Source organism: Odocoileus virginianus, chromosome 9, assembly GCF_023699985.2.
Source record: "Odocoileus virginianus isolate 20LAN1187 ecotype Illinois chromosome 9, Ovbor_1.2, whole genome shotgun sequence".
NCBI classification, from domain to species: Eukaryota; Metazoa; Chordata; class Mammalia; order Artiodactyla; family Cervidae; genus Odocoileus; species Odocoileus virginianus.
This window is the reverse complement of record NC_069682.1, coordinates 31,865,704-31,887,498: the sequence shown is the minus strand read 5'-3', so window position 1 is coordinate 31,887,498 and position 21,795 is coordinate 31,865,704. Positions and strand designations below refer to the sequence as shown.

General features: G+C 42.2%; 1 protein-coding gene and 1 non-coding gene across 12 annotated transcripts in view; both read left to right on the top strand.

Annotated features, from left to right (window-relative positions):
* The first annotated feature begins 8,902 nt into the window (after positions 1-8,902).
* LOC139036847 (U1 spliceosomal RNA) lies at positions 8,903-9,066 on the top strand. The gene has a single exon (XR_011489709.1). It is a non-coding gene; the product is annotated as a U1 spliceosomal RNA (small nuclear RNA).
* Positions 9,067-14,819: 5,753 nt separating this feature from the next.
* SVIL (supervillin) overlaps positions 14,820-21,795 on the top strand; it is a 153,439-nt gene continuing 146,463 nt past the window's right edge. For 6 of the 11 annotated variants that reach the window (XM_070472160.1, XM_070472159.1, XM_070472158.1 and 3 more), the window contains exon 1: positions 15,052-15,076. In XM_070472160.1, the coding sequence (XP_070328261.1) occupies positions 15,067-15,076 (10 nt within the window). In that variant the 5' untranslated portion in view covers positions 15,052-15,066. Of the gene's footprint in view, positions 15,077-21,795 lie in introns of all 11 variants that reach the window. The other 5 variants (XM_070472154.1, XM_070472152.1, XM_070472151.1 and 2 more) reach the window with 3 other exon arrangements.

Here is a 21,795-nt window from a genome sequence, read left to right as displayed (position 1 = left end):
TCATGCTTCACTTTGGCTAATTTTTATATAAGGTGTGAAGATTAGATGTAAGAGTTTTTTTGTTTGTTTATTTTGGTCTATGTCTGTCCATTTGCTCCAGAACCATTTGTTGAAATGGTGTCTTATGTAAAAAATTAGTTATATTTGTGTGGTCTATTTCAGGATTCTTTATTCTAATCCATTAATATAGCTTTTTACTAAGGCTTAATATGGGATAGATTACTCTCACTTTATTCTTCTTTTTCAAGATTGTTTTAGCTACACTAAGGTCTGCCTCTCTTCCTATAAATTTGAGAATAAGCTTATCTTTTTCTACCAAAAATTCTCCTTGGCATGTTGATAGGGATCGCATTAAATCTAGAGATCATTTTAGGGGAGAACTGACATCTTTACTGTGTTGACTCTTCCAACCCTTGAACAGAGTATATGTGTATTTGTTTATTTAGGTCTCCTTGGTTATATTTTATCAACATTTTAAAATTTTCAGCATGCAGAATCTGTATATGTTAAGTTTGTATCAAGTTATTTTTGTCATGATTGTAAAAGCATTGTGTTTTAATTCCACATGTTCATTATTATTATAAAATAGTTTCCATAGAATGTAGTTTCTCTTAAGACCAATGTCATGTAGTCATAGTTTTTAGATTAGCCCACAAAAGCCAGATTAAAAGTCATGCTAAAGCTGATATAATGAAGTTACTAGTGTTAAGTAGTTAAAATAGGGAAAAGGAGTCCAAAATGGTGGTAGCTAAAAGACCTGGAAGGGAAAAGCCCGCGAAAATAGAACAGAGGAAGGTCCGAGGCCCGGAGTGAGGACCTCAGGTAAAACAAACAGTACTCCTGGCTGGCCCAATGTACATAGGACAGGCCCAGGGAGAGAGAAACATATAAAAAGAGGCGCCAAAGCTAGCTCGCTCGGTCTCTCTCCTGCACGCTGGGGTGCTCTTCTCTTGGCGTCTTTGGGTCAATATGCCCTCACGCCTCGAGGATGGGTTTTCCTGCTATCTTCTAAATAAAACAGAGCTGTAACATTGATTTGTCTAAGAGCTATAACACGGTCTGTCCAAGACCTGAGAGCTGTGGCATGCCGAGGGCTTTAATGCCCGTCACTCCAAATCTTTGTTGTGACGAGACAAAAACCGAGGAGCATACACTCGCCTGACGCTAGTAAGAATGATAGACTACCATATGGTTATTATAATTCTAGTATTAAATAATAGCAAATGAGAAATTATTATAAATAAATATTTTGGAGAGGTCTAAGTCTAGTTCTTATATTAATTTATAAAATGTGATATTCACTTTTCTTCATGGGTGTATCATTAAATCTGCTGCCATGCATATCAGTTCTGATACTGTCATGTTTTGGGAAAGAAGTGTGTATGATAAGAGTTTCCTAATTTCAGGATACAGTCAGGAAAAAAAAAGAAAAAAGTATTTAAACACATTGCACAGGTAGAATTAACTGGACTTTGAACAAAGATAAAAAGCATGTAAAAAAGATGCACTTGAGAGGAATTAATCTATTAGACTTCAATGCTTTGAGCTAGGCCAATTCTGTTGCAGCAGAGAACAATAACCTCAGAGGCATCCAAAAGTTAGATGTTTATTTTGTGGGAGTGAATCTGTTTTGGGAAAAAAGCCTGCATCGTTGTGGTAGCAGTGATTCATTGTCTCCTCTCTTCTTAAAAGAAAGACCTCAGTAGTTAATTATTTCACCTAAGTTTTTATTTATTTTTACCCTGCTTGCTCCAGGAGAGGTTTAAAGCAGCATATATAAATGTATAAAACAAAGTCAAGTAGAATTTAAAAAGAGTAAAAAGCAAAATTAGTTGAAGGAAAAATAAAGTGAGGCCCCATGGGGATGGAGATTAGAAAGGAATCGTGCTGTGAAGTTTTGTTTGTCATCTTGAGGTGATTAAAAAAATTTTTGGACAAAGCATCTTCAACCCTTGCTCAAAACAGTCACAAAGCCAGGTGTTTAATCATTACAGCTGCCCAGGGTATCTGCCTTCTTCCACCTGGCCACAAGACTGTTTAGAAAGAGGCATTGTCCTGCAGGGTTAACCACTCACTGGAGTTCAGGTCCTGCTCTGGGAGCCTCTGCTGACTGGTGCAGCTGCAGGGTCAGAGAACTAGCAGCCAGGTGCCTGCCCCCAAGCAGCACAGAATTCTGAGTTCTATACTTTATGCTGAAGTTAGAGTGAACAATTAAGACATTCTGTTAATCTTCCCAATGACAAGGGCACCCACAGTTGTAAATATTTTTATAAGCAGGGTTGTAATATTAGTTTGAATACCTAAAAAAACATAAATAGACTTTTAAGAAGTAGTTGTGCTGACAGCTCTTTCTTTCCCCCTCTTTGTTAAGTTTCTTCTGGTCTTTGAGTGAGTTGAACAACCTGAGCTCCATCTGAAGCGAGATCCAGCCATTCCGAGCATGGTCTTTGGTTTTAAGACAAAACATTTGTGTTGTTTTAGAGAAATTACTTCCAGGGCAATTCTTTCTTCTGATGACTCATTTTCTATCGGAAATTTCTCTTTTTGGAAATGGGGAGAAACCCACAGATGTCCGCACCACTTGTAAACTTGTAAAGAGATATATGCCTTTATAGCATATTGTTTATACATGTATGCGTATGTTACTTTCTGAATGTTGGTGTCTGAGCTTTATCAGTGCTTATGTGTTCTTTTATAATCCGAAGACTAGCAATAGAAAAGTATTTGCCTATTCAGTTCTGAATGGTTGTATCCTGTTCAGGAGATGGCTGTTACATTTTTAGTTTCTCTGTAAAACAAGCTGAAAGACAATGTGACAATTCTCATTGCACTTAAGGTTGCCACTGGCCAGGCCTGTTGCAACAGCTGATGGGCCCCTCTGAGTTTCAGGAGCTATTTCTGGTAGATGAGCTGAGATCAAGGCTCTCCCAGTTCAGGCCATAAAAGGCCCGGCTCATGTGGAATTGCTCCACTGCTTCTGACAGCGTCCTTAGAGGCTGAAGTGTCCTCAGGTTTTACTTGGATTTACCCAGGAATGGATGGCCACACCAAGGCCAGATTGCAGAAGTTCAGCATCAAGGACACCAAGGGACCGACAGCTTCAAAAAGAAGACACTTGTTGATAATATTTTGGCGATCTTTTTTCAGAGAAACTTTTGGGATGTAGCCTTCACCTGTTTTATTGCATTTGGCACCCAAACGCCATTTGGAAAGCACCATTCTAAATTTATCCTCTTCTGAATCATCACTTCTGATAGATGCAGTTGCCTTGTTTGCGTTGTGGTATTTGATTTTGTACAGTGTTCCTTGGGCTAACTTTTGATATTTTGCTTTTTGTTTAGAATTTGAAAGTAGTATTCTTTGAAAGGAGACACACAGAGAATACTTGAGGACAACCAAAGCCGAATGAGAGGATATAACGTGTTTTATTTTTTTAATTAGAAAAATAAGGAATTAGTGTGATTTTTTTCCCCCCTTTAACTTAGAGGAACAAGGATTGTACAGAAATTTGAAGTAAGTGAAAACCCTTCCTATAAATCTAAATGCAGTTTTGTTTTTTTTTCTTAAGTATCATTTGTCTGAGCATGCTTCCGAAGGATTTGTAGATGTCAAACACTGAATGTTCCTGCCAGTATGTGCTAGTCGTTGCATACTTCTGTAGGTACCCTTGGGCATGTTTTTTGGTTTTGGAATGATTGCATTTTTTTTTTTTAAATAACTTACTTTATGGTTACAGAAAGCTTGATACTAACAACTCAGCCTACAGTCTAGAAGGTACTCCTGTCTAAACGTTAAGCACTTGAAACCTTGAAATTAATAGCATATTCACAATACAGAGTACTTCAATCATTGTATCACATGTATGGAGGTGGAGTTCAGAAGGTCAAGTTTTATTTCTTTCCTATTATTAATCCATGTGGAAATATTAGGTTGGCCAAAAAGTTCGGGTTTTTCCGTAACATCTTATGGAAAAACCCAAACGAACTTTGTGGCCAACCCAATATAAATCATCACTGTTCCTTTTGTATGGTCTTTGTTTTGAGGGTTCTTTACCTTTGTCCTCTGATTCTTTAAGTTTAATTTATAGAACCTCTGATTTTTCAGGATTTATTTATTTATTTAAATCTCACTCTAGTTTCTAGGTTTGGGGCTGTATTTCATTTTTTTGTTCTCCAAGAAAATAATGCCATATTATTCTTGTAAAGCTCTAGAGACAACTGTGGTCTGTTTGTAATTTAGCTTGGTGATTTTCTTGTGCTGAAAAAAGGATGGTTTCTTTTTTTGTTTTTATTTCTTTATTTTAAAGATGGTTTCTTTATACTGTATCAGATGGACCAGTAGGGGCAGTAATTATTTTTGTCAGGTGGAAAAACAGAATATTTATAGAGATGAGCCTCATCGGTGAATGCTGCCGTGGTTCTCAATCAGACTGAGTGCCACAACCCTGGGGGCTTTTGGAAATGCTTGGTTATGATTCTGGTTTTTGTGATAACTATGGCTGGCATTTGAGGGGATGTGGCTACAACTGTAAATGCCCTGTAATGGGGGACAGTCCATGTGGTAAGGTAGAGCATGGCCCTGGCCAAAATATGCTGGTGGTGTTCCTGCTGAGAAAAACTGCAGGGTGTCCGTGATCCTCCAGATCCCGGGGCAGAGCAGCATGAGCTAGGCATATTGGGACTGCGTCTATTCATCAGCCCAGGAGGACTCTTGGGAAACCAAGTAGTGGGTGTCCTGCCAGGAGTAATCATCCTTGTCTATCCTCTGAGAAGGTGACACAGGTGGGCACAGAAAGGTGGCTTGCTCATCTTGTTTCCTCCTGGACAATTCTCGTCCTCCCCCAAGGAAATGCTAACTCTGGAGCCACACGGATACTATTCAAAGCAGCATTCAGTCAAAGTGCCCAGCTCAAGTCTCTTGTACTCAGCGCACACAGATAGCTCTGCTGGTACTTTTAGGACATCTTGTTTCTTGGTAACAAGAAACAAGTAAGATTTTTGAATTTCCATTCGGAATGAAAATCTTTGTCAACACCTAAGGTCGTTTAAAACTTTACAGTTCAGAAACTATATCCATAGAAGAAGGCTGTTGGCTTTTGCAAGGATGTCCAAGAGAGCAGCAGTGTTCAGGGTCAGAGGCTGCATGGAAAGCTGTGGGAGCGACCACCGGAGGCAGCTCTTTGTTGCCAGGAGTATTGATACACTAATCTGGGGGCTGCCCTGTGACCAGGCAAATTCCCTGATCTGGAACTTTCCTGCAGTTTTTCCCTCTGAGCCGGAAGCTGCATGGTCACTCTCCCTATAGGTCACCAAGACAGATGAGTCAGTCTCTGAAAGGATGCTTCTGTCCCCACACCTCCTGGGCCTCCCTGCCCCTTCCCATTACCTGGATGATGGCATCACCCTTTTCCCCCATGTCCTCCGCTGTCCTATCCATCTTCAGAATGACCTTGCTAAAGCAAGAGGAGTGACTGAGTGAGTGAGAGTCACTCAGTCGTGTCCGACTCTTTGCGACCCCATGGACTAGATTGCCAGGCTCCTCTGTCCATGGAATTCTCCAGGCCAGATTACTGGAGTGGGTTGCCTTTCCCTTCTCCAGGGGTCTTCCCAACCCAGGGATCGAACTCAGGTCTCCCACATTGCGGGCAGATTCTTTACCATCTGAGCCACCAGGGAAGCCAAACCAAGAGGAAAGCAAAAACCAAACTTTGCAGTTTCCCACTGATTACAGGCTAAAGCCCAGCTCCTTGGCCTCCCCTTCAGGGTCTTTCATGCCACTCTTTTTGCTGGGACCCCTCCCTGAAATATTCTGCCTTCCCCTGCTTGCCAGGGAAGTGATCTCAAAGGAGATTTTCCCAGAAGCCTCCTCTGACCTTCTGCCCCTCGGTTCTGGGACCTTGACTTAAGCCTGTGCTTTATCCCATGGGACCCTGACACTGTGTTCTGGGGCCCCCTTCCTCTGTAGGGGGTGCTCAATGAGGCACTTGGGTCCCAGCACCCACTGCTCAGTGGCTGTTCCGCAGATGTGAGCTGCTTGAATGCCTTGAAATGACCTGTGGATTCTTCATATCAGAACTTAGCTGCATAAACTACTCTTGCCATTATTGTTCACAACAGAAGTGGGTGTTCTGTGTTCTAAGTTCTGTTTTTTTTTCCCCCCCGTATCTAATAATGCAAGCAGAAAGACTTGTCCTCCTATTACAAGCCTGCTGGGGTTTCTGTATATGCTCTTTTGCCAACACAGGAAATTAAGGTGCATGCGATGAAATCAGCCACTTCATTATTGGAGTTTTGCCGAAAATGAAGAAACTCATCTTGTGGTGTGATTTGATTTAGGTGCTTTTTCTGAGCATTAAACTTCATCCCTAGGGTGAAGCGTCTCGGGGTGGTTGGCCTCCAGAGGAGGGGTACAGCAGCTGGATGTGGGTTCCAAAGGACCTCTGTCCCCCTTTCTCACGGCCATGCACTGATGCAGGAGGTTTTGAAAGAGGGGTGTATTTCACCTCGTTACTTGCTTATTCTCTTCTGAAAGTTGATCCTTTAATCCCAAGCAAGTTCATAACCCATTTATAACTGGCTTTTGTGTACACAGAGTTGAAGAAAGCGCTTTCCTGTTTGCTGTGGGTCATTGAGTGGCCCATGTCCCAGCCCTGGGTTCATGTCAGCATGTGCTGTGTTGAGGGTTTCATCTCAATATTGCACACCTGGGTACAGATCGCATGATTGAATGAGTGTTCCCCATCTTTAGTGAACTCATTCCCTACAGGGGCTCAGATGCAGACAGAACAGAGCTGTTATCCAAGGTGGCTGGAAGGGATGAACAAAAAACAATATCATTACCGTTTGCCAGCCTTAAGGCCATGCTTTTTCCTTACATGACCTCGCTTAAGTTTTCCCAGGGCCCCTGAGACATAATACTATCATTCTCTCTGTTCTACAGAGGAGGAGAACTGAGGCTTAGGGCCTAAGGGCACGTATCGTGGGGTCAAGGTAGAACTGGATTGGAACCCAGATCTATCTCACTTCAATGCCTACGTTCATAACCACCGCTTTAAGTCAGCGTGTCTCAAACTTGACTGAGCATCACCTGCACTCTTGTTAACGTGCAGGTCGTGATTGGATAGGTCTGGGTGGGGAGAGAGTCAGCAAGCCAGCGCCCAGGTGATGCTCACGCCTCTGGTCTGAGGACCGACTTTGAGGAGCGTGGTTGTAAATGTCTCTCAAAATGGAAGCAACCAGGTCAGGGGATTGGAAGGAGCCCGGGAAAGTGACTCAGTTCCTTGTGCCTTTCACACCCTCCCTCCCACGCTTTGCCTGCGTTGTTGCCACTATTTCTCTTATTTCCAATGTCTGGTCCCTTTCTGCAGGCTCCTCCTCGAGTCCTGCATCCTAAATAAAGCTCATCCTGACCTCAAGCTCTCGCTCTCTGGCCCATCACCCACCCATCCCTCCACGCCCGTGACTCCCAGGAGCTCCTTCTCCCTCCCAGACCCGCTCGTCTCCCGGGTGCTCTGACCTCGCTGAGCTTTCCCTCTGATCATCTCTGTCTCAGGATGCCACCTTGGATGTAGTAAGGTTGTGAGACCCTGGGCATCCCTGAATGGCTGTGTGCGTGGGCCATCCTCTTGCCTTTGTTTTCTGAATCATCTGCACAGCTCATCTTCTGAGGGTCCACGTTAAGATAAAAATTCTTGTGCTGCTGGTTATACATTGAATTAATTGTACAACCTGTTCATTTCAGATGGAATATATTCATTTGGATTTCAGAGCTTATTGACTTGCTTCATCAGAGTTTATATCCTATATCACCTGTATTGTTAGAATTATGCATAAGAAAGAAAAATTAGTTTCTCACTCAAAGGGCTTTTATAAATAATGTACCTATAATTTGAAACTGTTTTTTTTTTTATTTTTTATTGAAGTAGCATTGGTTTATAATATTTTATGTTTCATGTGTACATTATTTTTCAACTTCTGTATACCCTACAGCATGCTCACCACCAAAAATTTTGTTTCCATCCATCATCATACCTATTTCATCCTGCCCACTCCTCCCCATCTGGTAACCACTACTCTGTTCTTTGTATCTTTGCACCTATGTGTTTGTTTTTGTTTGGTTTTTTCATTTAGTTAGTTTTTTTATTCTCCACATATGAGTGAAATCATATGGTATTTTTCTCCATCAGACTTATTTCACTAAGTGTAATACCCTCAAGGACCATCTGTGTCATCACATATGGCAAGATTTCATTCTTTTTTATGGCTGAGTAGTATTCCAGTATGTGTTTGCGTATCACATTTTTTTCCCTTTAATCATTGATGGGCACTTAGGTTGCTTCCATATCTTGGCTACCATGAATAATGCCAGGATGAACAGAAGGGTGCATATTTCTTTTCTAATTAGTGTTTTCATATTTTTTAGATAAATACCCAGGATCATATGATACCTGGATCATGTGGTAAATCTTACTTTTTGAGGAGTCTCCATACTGCTTTGCATAGTGGTTGCACCAGTTCACATTCCCACCCAGTACATGAGGTGTTTTGGTTAATGAGAGGTCTCTTATTTCCTTCCAAATTCTCAGTAATGTTCTGAGTATGCAAAGTAGACAGAACTCTTAGGTTCAGATATATACGGTCACTAAACAGAAATATAGTATGAATATTTTTATATTTTTAAGACTCCAAATGGTTTAAATATTTCAAGGCATGGTCTTTTTACAATTCTGAAAATTCTGTATCTAATTTTACCACATATAACCAAAATTTTAAATTAGACACATACTGTATTTGCACACATGTTACACACTCAACAATGAACAAGCCACTCCAACCAAAACTCAAACAGGAAAGCTATTGATTTTCAGTAGCAGCTTAAAATATGTTGAATTAAGAAATCACTTATACTTACCTGGCAGGGGAGATACCATGATCACAAAGGTGGTTTTCCCAGGGCGAGGCTTATCCATTGCACTCCGGATGTGCTGACCCCTACGATTTCCCCAAATGTGGGAAACTCGACTGCATAATTTGTGGTAGTGGGGGACTGGGTTCGCGCTTTCCCCTGATAAACTGGTTTCTAATAGTAGATGAAATCAAGTGGTTGATGGTTTATGCGGAATATCAGTTTGTTCTGCACTTGTTAGATTTTCATTTTTCTATTGTATTTTGTTTGTTCTCCTACTGTTATATAGTTGCTGTATCTTAAAACGCAGTAATCTCTTAGTTGGTGAAACAACACGAAAAAATAAAAAAAAGAAATCACTTATAAAAGAAAAAATAACTTCTGAAAATTTTAGTCCTGTTTTTGTGTACAGATATTCTTAGAGAGTTTCTTAAATTGAAGGTGACATTTCAGCTTATCATATGCTAGAATGGTCACCAAATTTCAGCTATATTCATTTAATTCTGCAATTCCTCTATTCGTTTAACAGTATGACAAAACCAAAAGACAGATGATATTCAAGCGTCTGTCATTTGTTGACAGTATTGTGTTGGATACCTAATGTAGCTCATGACTCTGTAGATTTGAATCAGATTAGGGCTTCCCTGGAGGCTCAGACTTGAAACAATCTGCCTGCAATACAGGAGACCTGGGTTCAGTCTCTGGCTTGGGAAGGTCCCCTGGAGGAGGGCATGTCAACCCACTCCAGTGTTCTTGCCTGGATAATTCTCACGGACAGAGTAGCCTGGCGGGCTACAGTCTATGGGGTCACAAAGATTCGGACATAACAGCGACTAAGCAGAATACACAGAAGAAAAGAATGGGGCAAGCCACTAAAAGGTAGACAGCTCTGCAAATTATGCTCATGGTCTTAATTTCCACCAGATGTTCATTTCAGGCGCACACACATAATCCTTTGGCTTTACGATTTCATACATTTTTGATCGAACACGTTGAATATTTTACAGTTCCGTGACTGGATGACTATTGCCATGATGCAGGGGACCAGGGTGAGCAAGCCTCCTGTGAAGCTTGTTCCCCAGCACTGGAGCCTCCCAGGGAGATGGAATTTATTTATTTGAATTGGTATCCGTTCTTCCCTCCAGAGACTTCAGAGAGCTTGCAGGCAACTCATAGTTCTTAAATATTTAAATATTCCAAAGTGAGCTGCAGGACGAAGGTGCAAGGATGGGGAATAAAATTGGCAGGGCGGGGTGGGGGGTGGAATATTGTAAAATCTACGATAGCAAACAAGCTGCTCGCTCTCCCCACCCTCGGGCTCCCTCCCAGAGCTCTCAGGAAGCATTTTCCCTGCTCTGAGTGGAGAAGGAAAATCTCACATGGATATTGAAGATGTGTGACCCTGAGGAATGCTAGGGGCAATGGCAGAATTAAGTAGGGGGCAGCCCTGATGTTGACTAATAACCGGCTATGTGACCTTGGGTACGTTCTTAACCTCCCTGGGCTTCATTTATTCAAATGAGCGCCGGATTAGAGGATTTCTAAAGCCCCTTCTACTTATTTGGATTCTATAATCCTAAAATTTCAGAGCTTGAAAATATGTCAGCCTTCCCTGGAAAGGAAACCCTGCATTTAGAAGGTGGTGGTTCAAGATTTGGAAGAGCAGGAGAGGGTGAGAACTATCTTGAGGGAGAATCCATATGCATTTAAAGGGTTTTCTCCATGTATTTGCTTCTCCTGAAATGTGCAGCCGATTTCTTCCTTCTCCATTGGTCTGATCACCATTCTTTGTCTTCAGTCCTTTCTTTCTGGAATTTTCTACCTTTTTTTTTTTTTCCCCAGGTTAAGTTCTGGTCATTTCTCTTGGGTTCATTTAAATACTGAAATTGGCTTTTCTCTAACTTGACGTAGTCTTACCCTCTTTAGGGCATTGCCTTTCTCCTGATATGAGACCCCAGAATGGTCAGCAAGCCAAGTCTGGGAGGTGTGCCTGAGACCCAGTTTTCCTGGTCACAACAGGAGTAGGCTGGGCACTTTGTCTATTAGCAGTTATTTTCTGAGCACTTACTATGTGCCAGGGACTGGTTACAGGTATTGGGTAAAGGACACTGAAAAAACAAAATCCCCGCCCTCATGGAGCTTAAGTTCTAATGGACTCACCATACTCCAGTTCCCTGAAGCTTTTCATCTTCAACCCTACATGTGTCCTTAAATATTTAAAAGATAGAATTTAAAACACTTCGTTCCTAGCCCAAAGGGGATGCTTTTTAGGTTTATTATCTGCCTACTGTTTGCATTTTCTTATTTTCTGCAATTCTCTTTTCCCCTAGGACTTATACTGTTAAAAAGTTCATAAGTTTTTTAAAAACTCTGTTCTGTTTAGGCAAGTATGGCTCCTCTTTCTCTCTCTACTTAAAAAAAAAAAATTATTTATTTGGCTGCATCAAGTAAGTCTTAGTTGCAGCTCACAGGATATTTACTGCATCATGCAGGATCTTCCCTTGCCGCTCATGGAGTCTCTAGTTGTGAGCAGGCTCAGTTGCTCTGAGGCATGTGGGATCTTAGTTCCTCGACCAGGGATTGAACCCTCATACCCTGCATGGCAAGGTGGATTCTTCACTGCTGGACCACTAGGGAAGTCCCTCTCTCTACTTTTTTTTAACCTGTGTTCTCTCCGTTGTCTTAAAGGACTATCTACAAAATATTGATTCATTGCTGAGACGAAGGTGAACATTGATATCATGCAACCAGGATGTTCTAGAAATAAGTCACTGAATCAGCTTTACTTCTTACTTTCAGACTTTGTGTCTCTTGAATCTTTTTAGTACATTTAGAAAATAAAAATAAAAGTCATTTTACTTGAAGACTTTGAAGTGAGTTTAGATAGAGCTTGGGCATCACAGATGAACTGTGTAAGAATTGTAGTGTCTGACAATAGAAACTTTGGAACCTGTAATCTCACTTTCTGTGCATTTTCCTTTCTAAGATTATTCATCTGGTCACCTCTGCCATCAGGCAAAGCTGACTGTGTTACAAACTAGTGCAGAAACTGCCTTTCTGTTCACATTGTATGTGAGCACTGTTTTTACATTCCACTTTGCACAAATTGTAAAGCACATTCTTGTTTCATAGGGTTGTAAGCATTTCAGCATTTGTGCTTCACAAGGTAATTATATCATTAAAAGTAAATTATCGCATAGGGCTTCCCAGGTGGTGCAGTGGGTAAAGAATCCGCCTGCCAATGCAGGAGGAACAAGAGATGTGTGTTTGATTCCTGGGTCAGGAAGATCCCCTGGAGAAGGAAGTGGCAACCTGCTCCAGTATTCTTGCCTGGAAAATTCCATGGACAGAGGAGCCTGGTGGGCTATAGTCCATGGGATTGCAAAGAGTTGGACACGACTGAGCACATGCACACACAGAGAAATTATAGCATATTCAGTAGCTCCAGATATAAGTGATAATCAGATGGTAAATGGATGCTCTAAGACTGGAGGAGGACAAATTACCTTGGTATTTGAACCCAGAGAGTTTTCAGAGCTCATCCTTACGCAGATAGGATGATATGAAACTGATGATGATTTTTACCATTAATGAGCTTAAAGTATAAGAAAAAATAAGACTGACAGATAGATAACTTAGGACAGGGTGAAGTCAAAATTGTCATTACAGACAAGTTGTGTTTCTGATGATGATCATGGTTTTCTTGAGCAGATGTTTTTGAACAGGCGCATTAGCAGGCTTTAGGAGGTTAGAATATCTCCCAAAAAGTATAGGAAAAATGTTTCTTTTTTTGAAAGTTCATTTCATAGAGGAGATGAGTCATTGTTTGCAGCATTTTTCTTAAAGGGCCTGGACTCCTAAAAAGTGAAGAACAAATGCAAACTTCAGAGAGACTAAAGTCTTGTTCTGATTATTTGCGTAAAAATGAAGCTCTCAGAAGTGGCCCACCTCCAGCCCCTGAAACAATGTAAGGGCAGCCGGTATGTCTGGGTCATAACTGTCCAGGAGAACTTTCTGGTTGATAAAAATATTCTCCATTGGGAGTTGTTTTATAGGGTAGCTGCTAAGCATAGATGTCTGTTGAGCCCTTAAAAAAATATGGCATGTACAGCTGAGGAACTAAACTTCCAACTTGAATTATTTTGACTAGTTTAGATGACAACAGCCCTGTGTTGGACAGCACAGGCCTGGGAAGTGGATCTGTGCTTTGTCCATGTGCTGAGACAGTTTGGAGAATCTCAGGGCATCTTTGTGATGCAAAAGAAACTGAAGCTTCTATCTCAGAGGAGACTTTTCTGTGGATTCCCCATCCCTCCCACCAGTGCACAAATCCACTCTCCTGGTACAAGCATACACATACCTATGCACAGGGTATGGTGTTACAGGTTCTTTGTGACCCCGAAATATCAAATGTTCATTTGCACATTTTGAATTATATATCCAAAGAGACGCGCTTTGCAGTCTCACCATCACTAGCATCATTAACATTGAACCTTCAGGCTAACACCTTAAGTATCACTTGCTTCATGCTTGATGTGGATGGAATCACTATGAATCCAGCACCAAAGTGATATTGGGAACAGAGGGCGGTAATCTAATACCATGCCAGCATGTTCTCTGGATGCTTCTTGGCTCTTTCCTCAGTCTGCGTTTTGGCTTGAGGTCATGGAGTTTTGTGAGAAATTACTGTTATAGGGGTTTGGGGTTTGTTTTTGCCTTTAACTTTTTTACAAACCAAAGCTGTCCTTTGGGAGCCAGGGCCATGCTGTGTGTGATGGGGAACTCTTCTGTGATGAGAGCTCATGTGAGATCTTGGACTTACCCTGTGGACCATGCCAACCACTTGGCATTCATTCCAGTCTCTTTGGGATACCAACCTGGCTACTGACGATACTGTGTATTTTCTCCCAAATGTCTACGTCCTGTGAACCTCTGACAGTTGGGAATGTGGATAGGAAGGCAAGAATGGAGGCTACGCTGTGAACCCTCCCAAGTCACACAGCCTCCCACCTAAAACCCAGGTGTGCACCTACTGCATCTCTAGGGTTCTTTGTGCTCTCAAGCCAGTGGGTGGGTGGGTAGGGGTGTGTGCGTGTGTGTGTGTAACAAATGAGGATGGGAACTCTTGAAAAGCATAGGCAGGAAACTGAGCACCAAAGGATGCATTAGGATGGAGGAGGACCAGCCACATCCAAGGTTGTGGCCCTCAGCCCTGCCAATGAGCCCATAGCCCAGGGAGCTGGTGTGATGGCCTTTGGATGCCTGATGAACTCTTCCCTCTGCACCCCGTGCTCCGACCACAGTGGCAGCCCCTGTTCCAGGCACCAACAGCCTTCCCATTCTGCCTTTTGCATCCTCTTCTCGATCTGGAATGCCTCCCCACCAACGCACCCAGCCCTCCAGCCGAGAGTGCTGGCCACCTTACCTGAGGGGCTCTTCTCAGGATGAGGTGAGCCTCCTCTCACTGTACCCCCAGCCACTGGCTCATCTGAACAGCTCAGAGCAAACACCAGTGTCCTTGGGTGTAGACTGACCCAGGGGGGTCGGATAAATCTTTGCAATGAAAATCCAAACAGACCAGAGTGGTTTTCTCCCCCTACAAGGGCGACAAGTCATGCTACCAGTTTCTTAGCAGAATGTAGTCATCATTACTAAATACCCGGAATGAAGAGGTCGGGGTGGCTCCCACTGCCCCTGTTTAACCCTTGCCTCCAGTGTGGGTGAATGCATGGATTTAATTGGATCGGGTGACTCTATATCAGAAACAATTCAGCTGAGCTGTTGTGCTGAATGGATGTTTTTAAAATAACCAACTTGGGTGACCACCCAAGTCACCACCTGACCGTCTTTGGTTTGTCCGAGGGATGGGTAAGCATTTAGGGACAATATAAGGAGAGTCAGCCTCCCCCCGGGCCCACTCTTTCCTGCTCCCTCCTTCCTTCCCTTTCCTCCTTCCCTCCCTCCTTCCTTCCTTTTTCTTTCTTTTCCTCCTTTCTTCCCCCCTCCCTTCTTTCCCTCCTTTCTTTTCCTTTCTTCCTCTTTTTTCTTTTCCTCTTTCCTTTTCCTCCTCTTTCTATTTTATTTCTACTTTTCCACATTTCTTTTTCTCTTGCCGCCTCCTCTTCATTTTCAACTTAGCAATCAAGATAGAGCAACCCAACCATGGATGCCTGTAAGTTTTCCTGATTTGAATGAGTGCCTTGATCATTTTTAAACCTGTATATGACATCTGTTTACATAGACATAAACTCTCCCTTTTCACAGCTCTTACGGCTTTTTAACACTGTTATTATGGTCTTTTAAAAGTTATTATGTTCTGAAACATGGAATCTGATGGTTAGGCATCCTGATATTCTGTGGACAGAGATTTCTCATTAGGGTGAACTGGTGAACTTCCCTTTCCTGTTATCTGTGTTTACAGATGTATGTGTCTGTGTGGATGTGTGTGCATAAAGCCAAACAATATCTACTTACATTTTTGAGAGTGTAGTTTGCCACTGGTAAGAAAGAGACAGGGAGTCCATGACATTTCTAGTTTAATTTTAGTAGCGCAAAAATTAAAATCAAACCTCAGCTCCTGCTTTGGTGTTTGTTAACTCATTTAAAATTAGAAATGTGGTAATTATTTGGCCGTTCTGACTTTCTAAGGGAAACCTTATCATATTGTATGTGTGCGTGTGCTGGCCTTTAAAAATAGACATTGCCGTGAGAGATGGACCTCACTGTCTATACCGCTGTTTATCTGCCAGCTGATGCCTGTGCGTCTGTGGGCTTTGGAGGCAGTGGCGAGCTGGTGACTCTTCCAAGGAGCCTTAACTATCACCTTTGGCTGCATTCACTTCATCGTTAGTCAAAGCTCTTTTGTTTTAAAAGCTAACTGCTGAAGAGTAAACACACTTGACCCTGGTCGTAAACATTTGTCATATATCTGGATAGTCTTAGCTTTCACCGACCAAGTCATTTTGGCAGAAGAGTCATTAAAACCTGACAGCCCAACAAATTATCCCAAATTCCTCATTCTCCTCACAGACTGTGACCCACCATCCACATGAAAACATTTCTTCTCTGGTATTGGAAAGTCCCCTTTGATTCATGTTCTTACGACAATAATGTATATAAAAGAACTTAAACATGGGTGATTGAAAAAACAAAGCATCTGTGGTTTTGTGCGCAGTGCTTTCTGTTAGCCTTCTGAGGAAGGAATTCAAAGGATCATTCATTTTGGTTTCTGTTTATTTTTTTAAATTAATTTTTATTGGAGCTTAGTTGATTTACAGTGTTATCTTAGTTTCTGCTGTGAGCGAAGTGAATGAGTTATACATATAGATACATCCACTCCTTTTTAGAGTCTTTTCTCATATAGATCATTACAGAGTATTGAATAGAGTTTCCTGTGCTATAGAGTAGGTCTTTATTAGCGATCTATTTTCTATGTAGTAGCAGTAGTGTTAGTCACTCAGTCATGTCCGACTCTCTGGGACCCCAGGGACTGTAGCCTGCCAGTTTCCTGTGTCCATGGGATTTTCCAGGCAAGATAGTGGAATGGGTGGCCATTCCCTTCTCCAGAGATCTCCTGCATGGCATGCACCAGGGAAGTGACATATACCCACTACTATATATAGTATACAAGTGTGTATACTTGTGTATACAAGTGTGTCAAACCTGATCTCCCAGTTCATCCCTCCCCCTGCCTCCCATTTCGCCCTTGGTGACCATATGTTTGTTTTCTACATCTGTGTCTCTAGCATTTCCATTTAGATTCCAGAGGCTGTCTGATCATCTTTCCACTGGGGGAATTCTGTCCACTGTGATGGCTGTCATCCTGGGCCGCTTAGGCCTGGATCTTGAGTTGCCACTTTTAGCACAAATCCTGCCCCTCCCCCCACAGTCTTCTGGAGCCTTCGAGCGTGTGGTGACCACACAGTGCACCTGCTGCCAGGCCACGCCTGTAACCCGGAAGCGGGGAAGCAGCCGGGGGTCCAGGGCTGCCTGGACCAGTGCCTCTGGATGGTCACACGTGGGTGATGAAGCCCAGGGTTTGGTGAGCGGGTTTGGTTACAGGGTCCAGGCCTGTGCCAGGCATCATGGGTCTTTGTAAGAGGCCAGGTCGTTGGGGCTGGGGTCTGACCCAGCTTCGACTTTGCTTGTCTTGGCTTTCTGCAGCCACTAATGTTAAAAAAAAAAAAAAAGAAAAGAAAAGGAAACTCTGCCCAAGGCCCCCAAAGGCCCCTGCTACACAGCAGAGCCTGGCCTTGTCAGGGAGCTGTCAGCAGCCCATAGTTGTCAGAAAACACAGTGTTTTCCTTTCTGTGACCTTATAGACATAAAGCAAATCTTAAATGTGACAAACTCTGCCATAAACCCCCACTCCCTTGGGATCACGTGCTAAGGTCTTGACTCTTCTTCTAAGCAGGGGGCAGCTGTTGGGGTTGAGGCTTATTCTAGTGCCTTCTATAAAATCAGATTTATTCAACAGTCTCTCATCCTGAAGAGGGCTGGATTAGCCATCCCCACCCATGACGACAGCCCGCGCCCCTCATGCTCATGTGAGCCGCTTGGTGGCCGTCTCAGGTCTCCACATAGGCTGCACCCACAGTGATCATATTGTGTGTTTTCAGGTTACAGGGAAAACTTTATATGGCCCATGGCCTATACTGTGTTTTAAGACTTGAAAACCTCTTTATATCTTGGCCAGATTATGCAATATTCAAGTAGGAATCAGTCTTCTAAATCAGATATTCCCCATCTGCTATCCAGTTGGGCCCACTCAGGCCATTTTTCTCCCTTCATGTCATGGAGATCCACATAAACACTGATTTGAGAGAAGTTTCATATCTGTTGGGTCCCAGAGCCCATGGGCAGCAAGTGTACTGTGCACCTTGGAGTTCACCCCAAAACCCTACATCATGGCCAATGGGAGGATCCCTGCAGGAAATCTTCAAAAAGAGTTTACTTTCAGATTGGAGACTTTTTAGTTAATTGCACAGAATTTCTTTTTTTTTTAAATTGAAGTATAGTTGACTTTCAATGTTGTGTAAATTTCTGCTGCGCAGCAAAATGATCCAGTTATGCATATGTGTGTGCATACTCAGCCATGTCTGACTCTCTGCCACCCTGTTGACTGTAGCCCACCAGGCTCTTCTGTCCATGGGATTCTCCAGGCCAGAATACTGGAGTGGGTGGTGATGCTTTCATCTAGGGGATCTTCCTGACCCAGAGATTGAACCCACCTATCTTAGGTCCCTGCATTGGCAGACAGATTCTTTACCACTCTAGTGCCACCTCGGAAGCCCAACATGTATACACATGCCATGCACCGGGTGGCATGCAGGATCTTAGTTCCCAGACCAGAGATCGAACCCTCACCCCCCACAGTGGAAGCATGGGGTCTTAACCACTGGAACCACCAGGAAAGTTGCAATACATTTTTAAAAAATATTCTTTTCCATTATGGTTTATCATTAGTTATTGAATTTAGTTCCCTAATAGGACAGAATTCTTTTTTCAGTTTATTTATTGAAGGATAATTTTTTTTTTTACAGTATTGCTTTGATATCTCCCAAACCTCAACATGAATCAGTCATAGGTTTACCCATGTCCCCAGGACAGTTTCTTAATGTGAATTTGCTTATTCTCTAGTTGACTTTGATTGAAATAGACAGCAGCATGGAGAACAGCAATCATATATACACATGCATGTAAACACACACACACAAACACACACACCCCCCCTTGGCATATGACAGAAGATTCTAGGAGTCACCCAGCACCCTGGCCTCTGTGTAGACCACATAGAAGGATAGCATTACTGGGTGTACTTTGGCTGCCCTCTGTACTGTCATTTTATGATTTTACTAACATATTATTTGAAGTTTAAAATAAAATCCATTGTTCTTAAGAGAAACACATGACCTGCCATGCACTTTACATTTAAAAACATCAATGCGGTACAGTAAATCCCAATGTCAGATTAACAAGTTAGCTATGTGAGATTCTGTGTACCTGAGATCTGTCTTGTAGATCGATTTATGGTAGATTTTGTTTGATTTCAGAACGTCGTGCACATATAGTGTCCTAATTGCCTGAGCTCCAAGGTCATAGAACAGGTTTACCTCTCTTTCTCTTAAGGCTAGAAACACAGTTTCCTCAAATAGTGAAGTTCTAATAAGCCACCAACCTGCTTGTTGAAAGAACTTTGAGTGAATCAAGATTTAAACAAAGACTAAATTTGGTCTTCTTTAAAAGCATCTTATTTCGATGGGGTATGATACCTTGTTGCAAATTGTGGAGGGCAGCCATCCACTTTGATTTAAACTTGGTGAAAAGAATAAGAAGAAATCAGTGTGGAGGTTTGTTTGAAGTATGGTGAACTCTTAATTGTCCTGAAAATTGGGTATTTCCAAGTGACAGATATTTATAAGTGCATGTAAACAGGTTTTGGAAAATGTTTTGATACTTATAGTTGACATCGGTATGTCTGGTATTTAGGTCTCCTAACGGTTAACTGCAGGTGTTCAATAAATACCTGTGTGGTGAAGAAACTGATGAATGGGACATACACATACACACACATATTACTGCAGGTGTTCAATAAATACCTGTGTAGTGAAGAAACTGATGAATGGGACACACAAGCTGAAGGCATTTGATGTCCACCCCCCCCACACACACACACACGCACGCACGCACACACACACACTTGAAAGCATTTGATGTCCTTATCTGCTGAGCTCCCCAGTGAAACTTCTCTTTTTAACACTTCTGACTCATTCAAGCCTTTTCCAGAAGGAAGGTAATTATGTGTTTTTGTTTTAAACAGTTCTGTTTTTATACTGCTGGTGACAAGTGAGGAATAATCAGTTTTAACTTTTAAATGAAATGAGTAATTAAGCCCAGAAGGTACTGCTGATAAAATTGGAATCCGATCTGTCATTTAATCGAGTGCCATGTTGAATTTGCTTTGCATGTTGCTGGGGGAAATATGCTAGACAACACACTGTTAAATTTTTTTTAATGATTGAGAGAATTAGGATCATTTAAAATGGTTGGGATCCGGGATGGGGAATACATGTAAATCCATGGCTAATTCATTTCAATGTATGACAAAAACTACTGTAATGATGTAAAGTAATTAGCCTCCAACTAATAAAAATAAATGAAAAAATAAAATAAAATAAAATGGTTGAAAAACCAGGTGGCCAATGTCTAGAAAATTGTTTAATGAAACCTAAAGCAAACAAGCTAAGATCATTGTGATGTGGTAGTTCTTAAGAATAGCAATTTAAAAATTGGTATGTTCCTTAAATAGTGTAGATGCTGTTGTTTACCTTGAAAGGTTTGCTTGTGTGATTCACTTATTTGAAAGTTCAGACCTATTGTGTGACTACAGCCTCTCTGTGTGACCCCTGGGGCCAGACTGTTGTTGGTTGTTCTTGTTTAGTTGCTCAGTTGTATCTGACTCTTTTGTGGCCCCATGGACTGTAGACCACCAGGCTCCTCTGTCCATGGGATTCCCCAAGCAAGGATACTGGAATGGGTTGCTATTTCCTCCTCCAGGGGATCTTCCCAACCCAGGAATCAAACCTGCATCTCCTATATTGGCAGGCAGATACTTTACCACTGAGCCACCTGGGAAGCCTGGAGCCAGACTGCAGGGGCTCACATTCTAACACTCTTAGTTATTAATGGCCATCTCCCAGTATTTGAGGGGGATTGGTTCCAGGACCCACCACGGGTACTAAAATCCCCAGATACTCAAGTCCCATAGGTGGCCCTCCTATGAAATGCTGATCCACTGTTCAGCATCTATGGAACCAACCAACTGCAGATCATATAGTGCTGTATTTGTTGCAAAACATCTACTTACAAGTGAACCCATGCAGTTTAAACCCATGTTGTTCAAGGGTCACCCGTACTTGTTTTAGCAGGGGAAGTAATTCAACCTGTCTCCTGTCCTTATCTGTAAAATGGAGACAGTGATGTACCTGGCATGTTGAGTTGTTAAGAGACACTTAAAGTAGCGCTTGCCACATGGCCATATTCATTGAGAGAGTACTATTATTAATCTTCATTAGGGCGAAAATGACTCGTAAGTTTCAGTTTTAGCCTTAAACTGTAAGGACTTCTTTTTTAAAAAGTTTATTGAAGTACAATTGATTTATAGTGTTGTGTTAATTTCTGCTGTACAGTAAAGTGATTCAGTTATATACATTCTTTTTCATTTTCTTTCCATTATGGCTTATCATAGGATATTGAATCTAGCTCCCTGTGCTACGCAGTAGGACCTTGTTGTTTATCTATCCTATATATAATATCTTACCTCTGCTAACCTCAGCCTCCTACTGCATGCTTCCTCCTTTCCACTCCCTTGGCAATCACAAGTCTGCTATCAGCCTGCTTCTCTTTGTGGATAGGTTCTTTTGTGCCATATTTTAGATTCCACATATAAGTGATATCATATGGTATTTGTCTTTCTCTGACTTAACCTCACTTAGTGTGATAATCTCTAGTGGCATCCATGTTGCTGCAAATGGCATTATTTTGTTCTTTTTTTATGGCGGAATAGCATTGCCTTGTGGCTTCCCAGGTGGCTCAGTGGTAAAGAATCCGCCTGCAGTGCAGGAGACGCTGGTTCGATCCCTGGGTCGGGAAGATCCCCTGGAGGAGGCAGTGGCAACCCACTCCAGTGTCCTTGCCTGGGAAATCCCCTGGAGAGAGGCGCCTGGTGGGCTACAGTCCATAGGATTGTAAAGAGTCAGACACGAGTGATTGAGCACAACAGAATTCCATCGTCTATTTGTACCACATCTTCATCCACTCATCTGTCAACGGACGTTTAGGTTGTTTTCACGTCTCGGCTACTGTGAGTAGTGCTGCTATGAACATAGGGGA